This window comes from Mya arenaria, chromosome 1 (assembly GCF_026914265.1).
Source record: "Mya arenaria isolate MELC-2E11 chromosome 1, ASM2691426v1".
Classification (NCBI taxonomy): domain Eukaryota; kingdom Metazoa; phylum Mollusca; class Bivalvia; order Myida; family Myidae; genus Mya; species Mya arenaria.
Window position 1 is genome coordinate 20,821,326 of NC_069122.1, and position 15,006 is coordinate 20,836,331.

Sequence of the window (15,006 nt, forward strand, 5' to 3'; positions counted from 1 at the left end):
TGTTTATGTCGTCTATTTTTCGCTGTGTGCCTCTTGTTTACTGTCTGTCGGGGTTGTTTGTACGCCATATGTCTGTCGTTTAGTCTCTCCCTGTGTTGTCTTGTTCGTTTTGTGTCACTCGTTTACAGTTGGACTAGCCTTTATAATATGTTGTTACTTCCAAAATGTTTCTTTTGTTACCATTATATTATTAACTGAAAGAATAAGCGAAAAATATATATGTTATGTATTGTGTTCGAATTTTCGTTGCGTTGATTAATTGAACAAAAACAGGATTCAGTTCAAATTTATTATCCAAATACGGTTCGTATGAAAAGCCAAAAGACTAGAACATTACATATATGTGAGTAAACGTGAAACTACTTAAACGCACGCATCTTTCCCAAATTATATTTTTTAAAACTACTTTCATTTCCTACATCTCAGATTTTCCATATCCAAGAAATTCATTATATTTTCTCAATTGCTCAAGAAAACCGGCGTTAGGTTGGATTTTTTCTCGCTTACTCTTAACATATTTAAAGGCCTGATACAGAGTCATGTTTTCAGTCCTCATCAAGTAAGCTATGACAAACGTTGACGCCCTCGAAACGCCTGCGTTGCAATGTATCAATACACAGCCCTTATCCCTGCCTTCGTCAATAAACTTGAAAACATTGTCAAACAAGTTCAGAACGGGTTCATCAATAAGGTCCAGAACTTCCAATTTTAGATAGGTGATTGTCTCCGGGAAGAAGTTAGGAACTGCAGAGGCGAGGTTGAGTACGTGCGTCACTTTGATTGATTTTAGAATGTCAATGTCCGCTGCCACATCTTGTGAGCCTGAAATTGGAAACAGGTGGTCTTATTGTAGAGATCTGTTCGATTGTGATGAAAGCTGATTAAATAAAGTGTCAAAATCATGATCGTGTCCGTTAACTGTGAAAGAAACATGTACTAGTGTTCATTTTAAGAGGCAATGAGAAACTTTCTGTGTTAGGTATCAAATACACAGCCTCCTAGGTGAGAGGCGAACACCTAAAACACCGCTAGACCACTCTCGTCCACTGTAATGATCAACGATTCAACGTTAACCAGGGAAGTCTGGTCTAACAGAGGTCATTCTCTATTACAAAGAACTTGAGCCACTTCATTCTCACTAACGCGAGAAAAATGAGCCCAAGTACAGTTTCTCATCTGCACGTTCTCGTAGCCTAGAAATAACAAGGAACCCAAGTACATGTTTCTCATTGGCACATTCTCGTAGCCTAGAGATAACAAAGAACCCAAGTACAGGTTTCTCATTGGCACATTCTCGTAGCCTAGAGATTTATATAACAAGGAACCCAAGTACATGTTTCTCATTCGCACATTCTCGTAGCCTAGAAATAACAAGGAACCCAATACAGGTTTCTCATTGGCACATTCTCGTAGCCTAGAGATTTATATAACAAGGAACCCAAGTACAGGTTTCTCATTGGCACATTTTCGTAGCCTAGAGATTTATATAACAAGGAACCCAAGTACTGGTTTCTCATTCGCACATTCTCGTAGCCTAGAGATAACAAGGAACCCAAGTACAGGTTCCTCATTGGCACATTCTCGTAGCCTAGAGATAACAAAGAACCCAATACAGGTTTCTCATAGGCACATTCTCGTAGCCTAGAGATTTATATAACAAGGAACCCAAGTACAGGTTTCTCATTGGCACATTCTCGTAGCCTAGAGATTTATATAACAAGGAACCCAAGTACAGGTTTCTCATTGGCACATTCTCGTAGCCTAGAGATTTATATAACAAGGAACCCAAGTACATGTTTCTCATTGGCACATTCTCGTAGCCTAGAGATAACAAAGAACCCAATACAGGTTTCTCATTGGCACATTCTCGTAGCCTAGAGATAACAAAGAACCCAATACAGGTTTCTCATTGGCACATTCTCGTAGCCTAGAGATTTATATAACAAGGAACCCAAGTACAGGTTTCTCATTGGCACATTCTCGTAGCCTAGAGATTTATATAACAAGGAACCCAAGTACAGGTTTCTCATTCGCACATTCTCGTAGCCTAGAGATAACAAGGAACCCAAGTACAGGTTTCTCATTGGCACATTCTCGTAGCCTAGAGATAACAAAGAACCCAATACAGGTTTCTCATTGGCACATTCTCGTAGCCTAGAGATTTATATAACAAGGAACCCAAGTACAGGTTTCTCATAGGCACATTCTCGTAGCCTAGAGATTTATATAACAAGGAACCCAAGTACAGGTTTCTCATTGGCACATTCTCGTAGCCTAGAGATAACAAGGAACCCAAGTACAGGTTTATCATTGGCACATTCTCGTAGCCTAGAGATAACAAGGAACCCAAGTACAGGTTTATCATTGGCACATTCTCGTAGCCTAGAGATTTATATAACAAGAAACCCAAGTACAGGTTTCTCATTGGCACATTCTCGTAGCCTAGAGATTACAAGGAACCCAAGTACAGGTTTCTCATTGGCACATTCTCGTAGCCTAGAGATAACAAAGAACCCAAGTACAGGTTTCTCATTGGCACATTCTCGTAGCCTAGAGATAACAAGGAACCCAAGTACAGGTTTCTCATTGGCACATTCTCGTAGCCTAGAGATAACAAAGAACCCAATTACAGGTTTCTCATTGGCACATTCTCGTAGCCTAGAGATAACAAAGAACCCAAGTACAGGTTTCTCATAGGCACATTCTCGTAGCCTAGAGATAACAAAGAACCCAAGTACAGGTTTCTCATAGGCACATTCTCGTAGCCTAGAGATAACAAGGAACCCAATACAGGTTTCTCGTTGGCACATTCTCGTAGCCTAGAGATAACAAAGAACCCAATACAGGTTTCTCATAGGCACATTCTCGTAGCCTAGAGATAACAAGGAACCCAAGTACAGGTTTCTCATTGGCACATTCTCGTAGCCTAGAGATAACAAAGAACCCAAGTACAGGTTTCTCATTGGCACATTCTCGTATCCTAGAGATAACAAGGAACCCAAGTACAGGTTTCTCATTGGCACATTCTCGTAGCCTAAAGATAACAAAGAACCCAATACAGATTTCTCATTGGCACATTTTCGTAGCCTAGAGATAACAAAGAACCCAATACAGGTTTCTTTTTGGCACATTCTCGTAGCCTAGAGATAACAAGGAACCCAAGTACAGGTTTCTCATTGGCACATTCTCGTAGCCTAGAGATTTATATAACAAGGAACCCAAGTACATGTTTCTCATTGGCACATTCTCGTAGCCTAGAGATAACAAGGAACCCAAGTACCAGTTCCTTACCCTCCTCGATTTCTAAATAAATAACAAGGGACTGGACTTCATGTTTCTTAACCTACATCCTTTTCTTTTAATAAGCACGTTTGTGTTGCCTTGAGATAACAAGGGATCTGACTGCAGGTATATCATTGACACGTTCTGGTTGTCTCTGATTTACATGGGCAGGTCAAGGATCAGTCGTTAGAGGGAGCGTAAAGTAGGGGACGTAACCTTTTGACTTGTACCCTTCCCTCGGATCTAAGATAATATTTGCTTTAAGTGTTAAATTATAACAATTTCTAGTCCGAAATGATGCATTTTGAATGTATTTTTTTTACTATTCTTCACATCTAGTAATATTAATCGTAAACTTTGACATTTTTTTTTTTGGGGGGGGGGGGGGGTGCGCTTTATGTTTACAAGGGACACATGTACATATTACTCATGGGCATTTTATCCTTTTTCTTGACATATTAATGAATACGAGTACAGGCTTTTCATTACCAATTATACTGTTCTAAAACTAGCTATTTGTATTACTACAAATTCATCAATTCACATTATCTTTTTAGTTAATGACAGGCGCATATATGTTACCGTTTAAAGCTACTTAAAACACTTTTTTGGGATCGATTTTTATTGTCTGTGAACAGAATTGTTAAAAGTAAAATCACACTTGTCGCGCATACAGCCTTTCAGCACTTTCATTTATACAAGTGGTAAAACTGTGAATGATAACACATCTACAGTCGAAACCCGTTGGTTCGATATCGTTTAACTCGATTTCCTTGTTGGCTCGAACTGGATGTTAAGGACCAATTTTGCGTTACTCTTTGAAGTCATTCCTTGTATTTGAAAAGGTCTGAAAACGTTTGATGATTCGTGTTTTTTATCCAATACCTTTTACACGTTGCACGTTCTAAAACGGAGGATATTTTCACTTATCTTGCCGAACAATTTCATAACAAAGTAAGGTTTTCACAATACCAAATCAATTTATCTTGACTTGTAACAAATTAACTTGCTATAGTTAACTTGCAACAACTTACCTTGCTATAGTTTACTTGCTACAACTTAACTTGCTATAGTTTGCTTGCTACAACTAAACTTGCTATAGTTTACTTGCTGCAACTTAACTTGCTATAGTTTACTTGCTGCAACTTAACTTGCCATAGTTTACTTGCAACAACTTAACTTGCTATAGTTTACTTGCTACAACTAAACTTGCCATAGTTTACTTGCTACAACTAAACTTGCCATAGTTTACTTGCTACAACTAAACTTGCCATAGTTTACTTGCTACAACTAAACTTGCCATAGTTTACTTGCTACAACTAAACTTGCTATAGTTTACTTGCTGCAACTTAACTTGCTATAGTTTACTTGCTGCAACTTAACTTGCCATAGTTTACTTGCAACAACTTAACTTGCTATAGTTTACTTGATACAACTTAACTTGCCATAGTTTACTTGCTACAACTAAACTTGCCATAGTTTACTTGCTACAACTAAACTTGCCATAGTTTACTTGCTACAACTAAACTTGCTATAGTTTACTTGCTACAACTTAACTTGCCATAGTTTACTTGCTACAACTTAACTTGCCATAGTTTACTTGCTACAACTTAACTTGCCATAGTTTACTTGCTACAACTAAACTTGCTATAGTTTACTTGCTACAACTTAACTTGCCATAGTTTACTTGCTACAACTAAACTTGCTATAGTTTACTTGCTGCAACTTAACTTGCCATAGTTTACTTGCTACAACTAAACTTGCCATAGTTTACTTGCTACAACTTAACTTGCCATAGTTTACTTGCTACAACTAAACTTGCTATAGTTTACTTGCTACAACTAAACTTGCCATAGTTTACTTGCTACAACTAAACTTGCTATAGTTTACTTGCTGCAACTTAACTTGCCATAGTTTACTTGCTACAACTAAACTTGCTATAGTTTACTTGCTACAACTAAACTTGCTATAGTTTACTTGCTACAACTAAACTTGCTATAGTTTACTTGCAACAACTTAACTTGCTATAGTTTACTTGCTACAACTTAACTTGCTATAGTTTACTTGCTACAACTTAACTTGCCATAGTTTACTTGCTACAACTTAACTTGCTATAGTTTACTTGCTACAACTTAACTTGCTATAGTTTACTTGCTACAACTTAACTTGCTATAGTTTACTTGCTATAACTAAACTTGCTATAGTTTACTTGCTACAACTAAACTTGCTATAGTTTACTTGCTACAACTAAACTTGCTATAGTTTACTTGCTACAACTAAACTTGCTATAGTTTACTTGCAACAACTAAACTTGCCATAGTTTACTTGCTACAACTAAACTTGCTATAGTTTACTTGATACAACTTAACTTGCCATAGTTTACTTGCTACAACTAAACTTGCCATAGTTTACTTGCTACAACTAAACTTGCCATAGTTTACTTGCAACAACTTAACTTGCTATAGTTTACTTGCTACAACTAAACTTGCTATAGTTTACTTGCTACAACTAAACTTGCTATAGTTTACTTGCTACAACTAAACTTGCCATAGTTTACTTGCAACAACTTAACTTGCTATAGTTTACTTGCTACAACTAAACTTGCTATAGTTTACTTGCTACAACTTAACTTGCCATAGTTTACTTGCTACAGCTAAACTTGCCATAGTTTACTTGCTACAACTAAACTTGCCATAGTTTACTTGCTACAACTAAACTTGCCATAGTTTACTTGCTACAACTAAACTTGCCATAGTTTACTTGCTGCAACTAAACTTGCTATAGTTTACTTGCTACAACTTAACTTGCCATAGTTTACTTGCTGCAACTAAACTTGCCATAGTTTACTTGCTGCAACTAAACTTGCCATAGTTTACTTGCTGCAACTTAACTTGCCATAGTTTACTTGCTACAACTTAACTTGCCATAGTTTACTTGCTGCAACTAAACTTGCCATAGTTTACTTGCTGCAACTTAACTTGCCATAGTTTACTTGCTACAACTAAACTTGCCATAGTTTACTTGCTACAACTAAACTTGCCATAGTTTACTTGCTACAACTTAACTTGCCATAGTTTACTTGCTACAACTAAACTTGCCATAGTTTACTTGCTGCAACTTAACTTGCCATAGTTTACTTGCTACAACTAAACTTGCCATAGTTTACTTGCTGCAACTTAACTTGCCATAGTTTACTTGCTACAACTTAACTTGCCATAGTTTACTTGCTACAACTAAACTTGCCATAGTTTACTTGCTACAACTAAACTTGCTACTACAACTAAACTTGCCATAGTTTACTTGCTACAACTTAACTTGCTATAGTTTACTTGCTACAACTAAACTTGCCATAGTTTACTTGCTACAACTAAACTTGCTATAGATTACTTGCTACAACTAAACTTGCTATAGTTTACTTGCTACAACTTAACTTGCCATAGTTTACTTGCTACAACTTAACTTGCCATAGTTTACTTGCTACAACTTAACTTGCCATAGTTTACTTGCTACAACTAAACTTGCTATAGTTTACTTGCTACAACTTAACTTGCTATAGTTTACTTGCTACAACTAAACTTGCCATAGTTTACTTGCTACAACTAAACTTGCTATAGTTTACTTGCTACAACTTAACTTGCCATAGTTTACTTGCTACAACTTAACTTGCCATAGTTTACTTGCTACAACTTAACTTGCCATAGTTTACTTGCTACAACTAAACTTGCCATAGTTTACTTGCTACAACTTAACTTGCTATAGTTTACTTGCTACAACTAAACTTGCTATAGTTTACTTGCTACAACTAAACTTGCCATAGTTTACTTGCTACAACTTAACTTGCCATAGTTTACTTGCTACAACTAAACTTGCTATAGTTTACTTGCTACAACTAAACTTGCTATAGATTACTTGATACAACTTAACTTGCCATAGTTTACTTGCTACAACTTAACTTGCCATAGTTTACTTGCTACAACTAAACTTGCTATAGTTTACATGCTACAACTTAACTTGCCAGAGTTTACTTGCTACAACTTAACTTGCTATAGTTTACTTGCTACAACTTAACTTGCTATAGGATGCCTGCTACAACTTAACTTGCTATACTTTGCTTGCTACAACTAAACTTGCTATAGTTTACTTGCTACAACTTAACTTGCTATAGTGTACTTGCTACAACTTAACTTGCTATAGCGTACTTGCTACAACTTATCTTGCTATAGTTTACTTGCTACAACTAAACTTGCTATAGTTTATTTGATACAACTTAACTTGCTAAAGTGTACTTGCTACAATTTAACTTGCTATAGTGTACTTGATACAACTTAACTTGCTAAAATTTCTTGCTACAACTAAACTTGCTACAGTTTACTTGCTACAACTTAACTTGCTATAGTTTGCTTGCTACAACTTAACTTGATATAGCTTTCTTGCTACAACTTAACTTGCTATAGTGTACTTGCTACAACTTAATTTGCTATAGTGTACTTGCTACAACTTAATTTGCTATAGTGTACTTGCAACAACTTAACTTGCTATAGTTTACTTGCTACAACTTAACTTGCTATAATTTACTTGCTACAACTTAACTTGCTATAGTGTACTTGAAACAACTTAACTTGCTATAGTTTACTTGCTACAACTTAACTTGCTATAGTGTACTTGCTACAACTTAACTTGCTATAGTGTACTTGCTACAACTTAACTTGCTATAGTGTACTTGCTACAACTTAACTTGCTATAGTGTACTTGCTACAACTTAACTTGCCATAGTTTACTTGCTACAACTTAACTTGCTATAGTTTACTTGCTACAACTTAACTTGCTATAGTTTACTTGCTACAGCTTAACTTGCTATAGAATACTTGCTACAACTTAACTTGCTACAACGTTTAATATTTATAAGCTACAACTTAACTCAATGTTCACTGGAAATTTAAGAAGAATATGCAAGTCTTTAACCTTGTTGAATTTTAGATTGCAATATTTAGTGTCAGGTAAGTATATATCCACATAAGTGTCAATTTGATTATGTGTGTCGCACGATATTATTTTCCGGAACGTCTATGTCTCTGTGAACATTTTGTATTTCTATAAAATCTATTGATCATCTGTAAATAACAGAATATAAAGGCTTATATTGCGTTCTCAGGTGTTGTGTCATTGAAAAGAGTAGCATGATGATCTAACAGGAAATGCGACAGCTAACCCAAAGCGAAGACAACAAAAGTGTATTGTAGAATAATGTAAGCTATGATAAGACTTCATATATACTAATGATCCATCCACACAATACATTATACATATATATATATATACGGTCAAACCTCGTTGGCTGGAACTGCCAAGGACCGAAGAAAATACCTCGAGACTCAGAAAAGTCGAGCCAAGCGGGAATGCTTACATTCAGTTTAAGAAAATCGGTCCTTTACATCCAGTTTGAGCCAATGAAGAATTTGAGCCAAGCTAGTTGGAGCCAACAGGACTCAGCTGAATGAGTATTGCAATGTACTTTAAAATGTTTATTTACGTTTCACATATTTGAATTATTTGTGCATGCCTGTTTTTTTTGCAATTTTGAATAAAGCATGGAGTACTTAGACCAAAATAGTTCCTTGTTTCCAATAACATTGACTTAAAAAAGGGTAGGTAGGTAGGTAGGTAGGCAAAACCATGATTCTGTACCATTCTGACCTATATCAGGAAAAGTCACTACTGTAAAACAATTTAGAGAAAAAATGGTCAAGTTTAAACATGTTGACTGAAAAAATCCACATTTGTAAGGAAATTACAGAAAATCCACACTACGGCAAATAATTTCAAATCTTATATTAATACTAGCTATATAAATGTATGTATAGCTGCTTCATTTTTAATAGGTTAAAAGGTTCTGTTTGTGGTTAATGGGCGTATTCCCATAGATTCCATTGTGTTATTATTGTGCGAAAAGTCAATTAACTCTTTGAAACAGTACAAACAATTTTGCAGACAAAATCATTGTACTGTATATAAGCAAAAACTGCTTCAGACTTGTGTGACATAATCAGTGGTTTGTTGATATTAAGCACATTATTATGTTAAATAACAACGCACAGACATAAAGTCTGAACATACATTTGTATCACTTATACAAGCAAACATGAAACAAGAGCACTGCGGAGCCAGCTCTAAAGCTTGTCTGTTATTTTTGCTTGCAAAGATGCATAACTCATCAAGTGTTCACGGTTAAATCCATAGTGTGGTATGATATATTGTCTCTGACACCATGTATACTATGTTTCATTCCAATATCTTGAGTTTTGAGTTATAGCCAAGGTTAAAGTATTTGAGCGTCGTGGCCGATGCCAAAACCAACGAAACCTATGCTATCGCCAAACCTCGATTTTTTTTTTAAAAACAGATAAGCTTAGAAATGCCAAAAGCATGCAATTATGATAACATAGACATGTTCCAAAGCACACTGTCCTATATTAAGTCATTGGTGCTTACCTATGAGTAGATTAGACCGTATTTCCCCCACCTGAAGGTCACCATGCTTCTCTGGAACAAAGCCGAGCTGACCTTTGTCAGTCACAGTGGCGGAATACTGACCACCTTTATCACGCGTCTCTTTTAACACTCGCCCATCCTCTGTTTTCACAAAGGTTTCTGGAAAAAAAATATCTTAATATTTATCTTATGTTTGCAATTTGGCGTGTTATTTACGTACACAATGCTTACTTATGATAAAAATATTCTGCCGAAGCCCTATGAACGAAGAATTCCTAACTTTTCTGTTAATGTATGGAGTGTGTTATTTTATTGGGGGGTATGCGAGAGGTATTTTAAAGGCCCTGGTTCATCTTCTGAATGTGTTTATAATGATAAATGATTATATGATTCCATTTAACTCTTAGAATCTACTGCAACGAGCCCAGTAGCCCAAAAATAAATTTTTACGATTTAGTTTATCCCATTTAGAGACAGAACGTTCAAAGCCTAAACATACTCAATGAGGGATACAACCTTACACTAAGATTACATTATATAAATCTATATTCAGAATAGTCATGGACACTGTACATAAAACATCTTTAGAGGTAGTAATTATATAAATATACATATAAAACAGGAACTGTTCAATCAGAACAGGCAAAATGTGATTAATAAACCAAGCTTTATTAATACTTGTTTAGGGTCCCCTTTTAGAAATTAACTAGAGGGTTAAACCGGTTTATTAGCTCTCAACTTCACATTGTTTTCATATAGCATGTGTAAAATCAGAGGGGACATACCCCCAGACCCCCCTTAAAAGTGGCCTACACATATATTTAAGTCAAGCTACGCCCCTGATGTCTTTATTGTTTCTGGAAGGAGTGTAGTCTTATTCAGGCATTCCCATAAGAGGTAAGTAATTAAACACTGAAAAGTGTAGTTTATTTGTATGAGTAGATAGTGTATCATTGCACTACAATATTGAACATATGATTTCTCCTGAAAATTCTAAATACCTGTTTGATGCAGCTTTTTCTTATCGAAACCTTTCAACTGAGCAAGCAGGTCAGGTTTTGTATTTTCAGGGGTTTCTGAATTCTTTGAAGCCATACCACCAAACTGAAAAAAAACAACACATACTACTCGATAGTGAGATAAAAGTAAACAGCTTGTGGATGTTATTGATATGAACAAATACTAAAAGCTTTCACTTAAGAAGTGTAACATTCAAGATGATGTCTTATACATGTATATTTTACTCCAGTGTGTGGAACTAAGAACAATGCCTTTAAATGGTACCATTTTCATTTAGACCCTAATTGGGATTGTCAAATTAAGTTATTATTTTCACAGTTTTCATGTTGAAACTGATCGAATTGGCAGCACATAATATATTTATTAACATACTCTGGTACCAATTCGCCTGTTCCTTATACGAACACTCGAGGACACATCTATGATGGACTGCAGTTGTGTATCAACTCGTCAATAAGTCAGTGTAAATACTTAAGATTATACCATATTTATAATGCAGTGCGTGTCTTTTTAATAATATAAGTAGTGTAATGGTTAACGAACTCCAGTCGCTACAACAAACGGTTTATAGAAATTCAATGCATACTCATGATCTTATTAAAAGTGTGTTCTAACGACTTAACAATTTATTTTGGTTTATTTTACACAATTAATGGCATATTTGTATAAAAGGGAAATAAGTCTGTAATAATTACTGGCATGTTTGAATAAAAGGGAAGTAACTCTACAGTTAAGTTAGGTTATATACTACCATAAATTGCACAACATTCTTATATCGTAATTTAAATAAATAAATAAATGTACATATGTAAATAATCAATTATAGTCCCAAATGAATGACCGTTGGTATTTGATCATTTTCAAGGTTTATTTGTTTCCGAGGTGTTTTCCATCTCATGGTTTTGATGTGTTTTGTTATAACTTGTATTGCCTTAATATGTTAAAGTGTTTAAAACTGTTTATCATGTAAACGTTTACAGTCACCCATTTATTTACCGGATTCGAATTTGAGAATTCCACCATGCTTTAAACCTTAAATAAACATTACCTTTCGGAGATGATGACCAATATTTTGTAATCTGAATTTTTCGCCAAATTCTAGTTAAAGAGAGGAAAGTTATAATCATAGTTAAACCAATTCAAGCCGAACACATTGTGCTGCCCGTCTAAAATAAAATTTCAGTTAACATGTGCAACTCCGATCTGATGGGTTTCTTGTACAACGTAAATCATAAATCATACAATTATGCATTCATCAGGGTTTATAATTTGAAGCATTTGAAGCACGATGCTGTTATGAAAGTTATGAATTCCATTAGAATCAAAAATTTATTGCAAATAGCGCACGCATGGCCAGGACACATAATATTTTAACACGTGCTTAAAATCCATAAAATGCTCTTAAAGTATGCTTAAAATATTTGAAAAATATAATGGGGAGGGAGAAGAAATAACCGCTTTTATGTGATGAACGATTAACATTAATCAATACAAAATGTCAGTATCGAGTTGTTTTGAATACTATTTTTTTTTTAAATCACAAATTTGACAGAATGTAATTAACTGAAGCCTTAATAGCTTTTTATATATTTGTGTAATGCACCAGTCAATTGTACCCCCCCCCCCCCCCACACCAGGTCCGGTGGTATACCGGGGATAGCCGGGGAAATGGGCCGTGTTTTTACCTTTCAGGTGGCCCTGCAGTGCTGGGTGAATGCGGTGATTTTGTCTTCGCTTTTAATATAGCGGGAAATGGGCCTTACCTAGGGTCCATGGGGTGCGGGGGCATTTGGCGGGAATTTTACCATCTGTTCGTCTCCGCAGGGCGGGTATTTTAGCCGGGGTTGGCTGGACCGAAAGTCAAAGTCCCCGCTATTCCCCGGACCTGGGGGGGGGGGGCGTGGTTACAATTAACTGGTGCATAACTAGTTATAGATAGTTTATTTCTATACATTAATACTCATGCCAGTGTTGTTATTTTTTTACAGTAACGTTAATGTGCCGTCGATGAAACAAGTTACTTCATTATTGACGCCGCTGCCGAAACATGTAAATATTGTTATCTTGATCTGCTCATTTTAGGGTTAGTTTAAACAATATTTATTCAGTATCATAACATGGTTCATACAAATTGTATAAACCATGTTATGATACCGAATAAATATTGATACAATTCACAAAAATAATTAATCATAAATAATTATATGGATCGGGAAACAAGCTGTACAGCAGCTTATGTAAATCCCTTTTCACCGTTTGGTATACTTACGATCACTTGGTAACTAAGTTGAATTGGCAAAGATCAATACTGTATAAATAACTTTTGTTGTTAAGTAACACACGGTGAAAAGCTATAACTATAAGTAAATATCTAACTAGATCTTCGGTACATATTTTGTAAATTAACTTTAATTTGCATGCTTTATGAATTTAAAAAAGAGAAAAATCGAGAACAGAATGAAATGATAAATTATTTTTTGGTTGTGTTGGATTATACCGATACTATTTGTAAGTGATGAGTGATGATACATCCATGGAACAGTTTCATTGGTATACGTAAAAATGGCCAGTGCAAAGATAATCCTGAATTTATATTTCACAAACCATATATTGACTGACCATTTCAATTCATTTCAATTAGGAAATACTAACTCATAACTATGACTTACTAGTCCTAATATCGAGATACTATCTCATAATTAGGAGATTCTAACGACTTACTATCTCATAATTAGGAAATACTAGCTATATTATACTAGCTCATACTTATGACTTACTTAGTCCTAATTAAGTTAGATAGTAACACGCTTGGAATTCTCACTTTCATTTCCAATCACTTGCAAATTCTATTATTACGCGTATGGAAGAGCGAATACAAGCAGGTTTAATAAACGCAAAAAGCGTTTTAAAGGATTTTTTTTCTTCTCCAAACAGATGAGAGTTATCTTTATTATTTAAGCATACACAACTACCGTTTAATGTCTATAAGCAGTAGTTCACTTGCTTTCTGTCAGAGTTTACTTTTTAACTGAATTGAGGTTTTTGTAACAAATAATATTTTTTTTCCGGAAAGGTTTTGTCTTCGTTTCTTTATATCTCTCTCAGTGACAATCTGAGAGTCGTTTGATGTAATATATAGCATTGATTTATTAAACAACAACATTTCATAAAGATAATGTGACAAATATCGGAGAGGATTGACATTTAAATGACATAAACAAGAAGTTAGTAGTATTTGTCTTCTACGCAGGATCTCGATTTTCAAACACGATATTGATGATAAAGGAAAGACATCACTTTGTTTCTCGGACTATTTTTGGCCATTTGGGAAATGCATCGTACAATAAATCGACATCATGTAAAACTCGACAACGCAGCAAATTACACTGTTAATGGGTTCTCATGAAGTTGAGAACCTGAAATAAAAATAAAAAAGCTTAAGTTTTAAAAACGTTGTTTTCATTAGAAGTTCAATTTTACTTTATTGCGATTTCCCTCAAATATGAGCGCAATGGTTTTACCATATCAACTCATAAATAAGCTTCTAGTAGTCAACATTAAATAAAGATGATACCTACCTCCTTGTTAGCCCTTCGGTATTCAAATTGAGATCAAACAAACACGAGCCAATATCTGCTTTAATGAAAGGAAAAATGCGTTCAAGGATATTTATCGAACTTGATCTCATTTCCTCGTGTTATTGCTAGCACGAAAAAACAGATGACTCCAGATTGCAATTCATTTCAGTTAACAAATACAAAGGGATCAAAGTGAACGAAATGAAATGACAACTAAGGAAAAGAAAATAATCTCTAAGATATTGCCAATTTTAACGTCAAGGAAAAAGTACATTCAAATTACAATTACCTTGTCGGATGTAATAACAACCGTGTTTGATGTGTCATGCTGTGTGCTATCTGATTAAGGTAATGCCTACTTTAAAAGATGCAAATACTAGAATTGATCCCCTGCCGAAGGAAATAGACAAATACAAAAATGAAACTTTCAAAAATAAAGGGCCAAAAACTCTTATGGTACTGATTCAATCTAGACTCAACTCAACTCAACTCATCTCAACATCTTTATTTCCCCCATGGCTGGAGATATTCATGGTATATACAAACATTTATAGACATAGAACCTATATAATATATGTATAATAATAGTACAGTTCTAAATTATTGCGTATTGGTGTCAAAATATGTATACAAACAT

General features: G+C 35.0%; 1 protein-coding gene across 3 annotated transcripts; it reads right to left on the bottom strand.

Moving 5' to 3' along the window:
- Positions 1–275: 275 nt before the first annotated feature.
- On the bottom strand, positions 276–11,433 carry LOC128240747 (dual specificity protein phosphatase 19-like). Of its 3 annotated transcripts, none has more exons than XM_052957585.1 (4): positions 11,378–11,433; positions 10,773–10,875; positions 9,772–9,930; positions 276–822 (listed from the first exon to the last, which is right to left on the bottom strand). In XM_052957585.1, the coding sequence occupies exons 2-4, from the start codon at positions 10,864–10,866 to the stop codon at positions 416–418; spliced, it is 660 nt and encodes a 219-aa protein (XP_052813545.1). In that variant the 5' UTR covers positions 10,867–10,875; positions 11,378–11,433; the 3' UTR covers positions 276–415. The 3 variants fall into 3 exon arrangements, with proteins under 3 accessions (XP_052813545.1, XP_052813538.1, XP_052813531.1); XM_052957578.1 differs by having other exon boundaries at positions 11,172–11,417; XM_052957571.1 differs by having other exon boundaries at positions 11,164–11,417.
- Between the last annotated feature and the right edge of the window lie 3,573 nt (positions 11,434–15,006).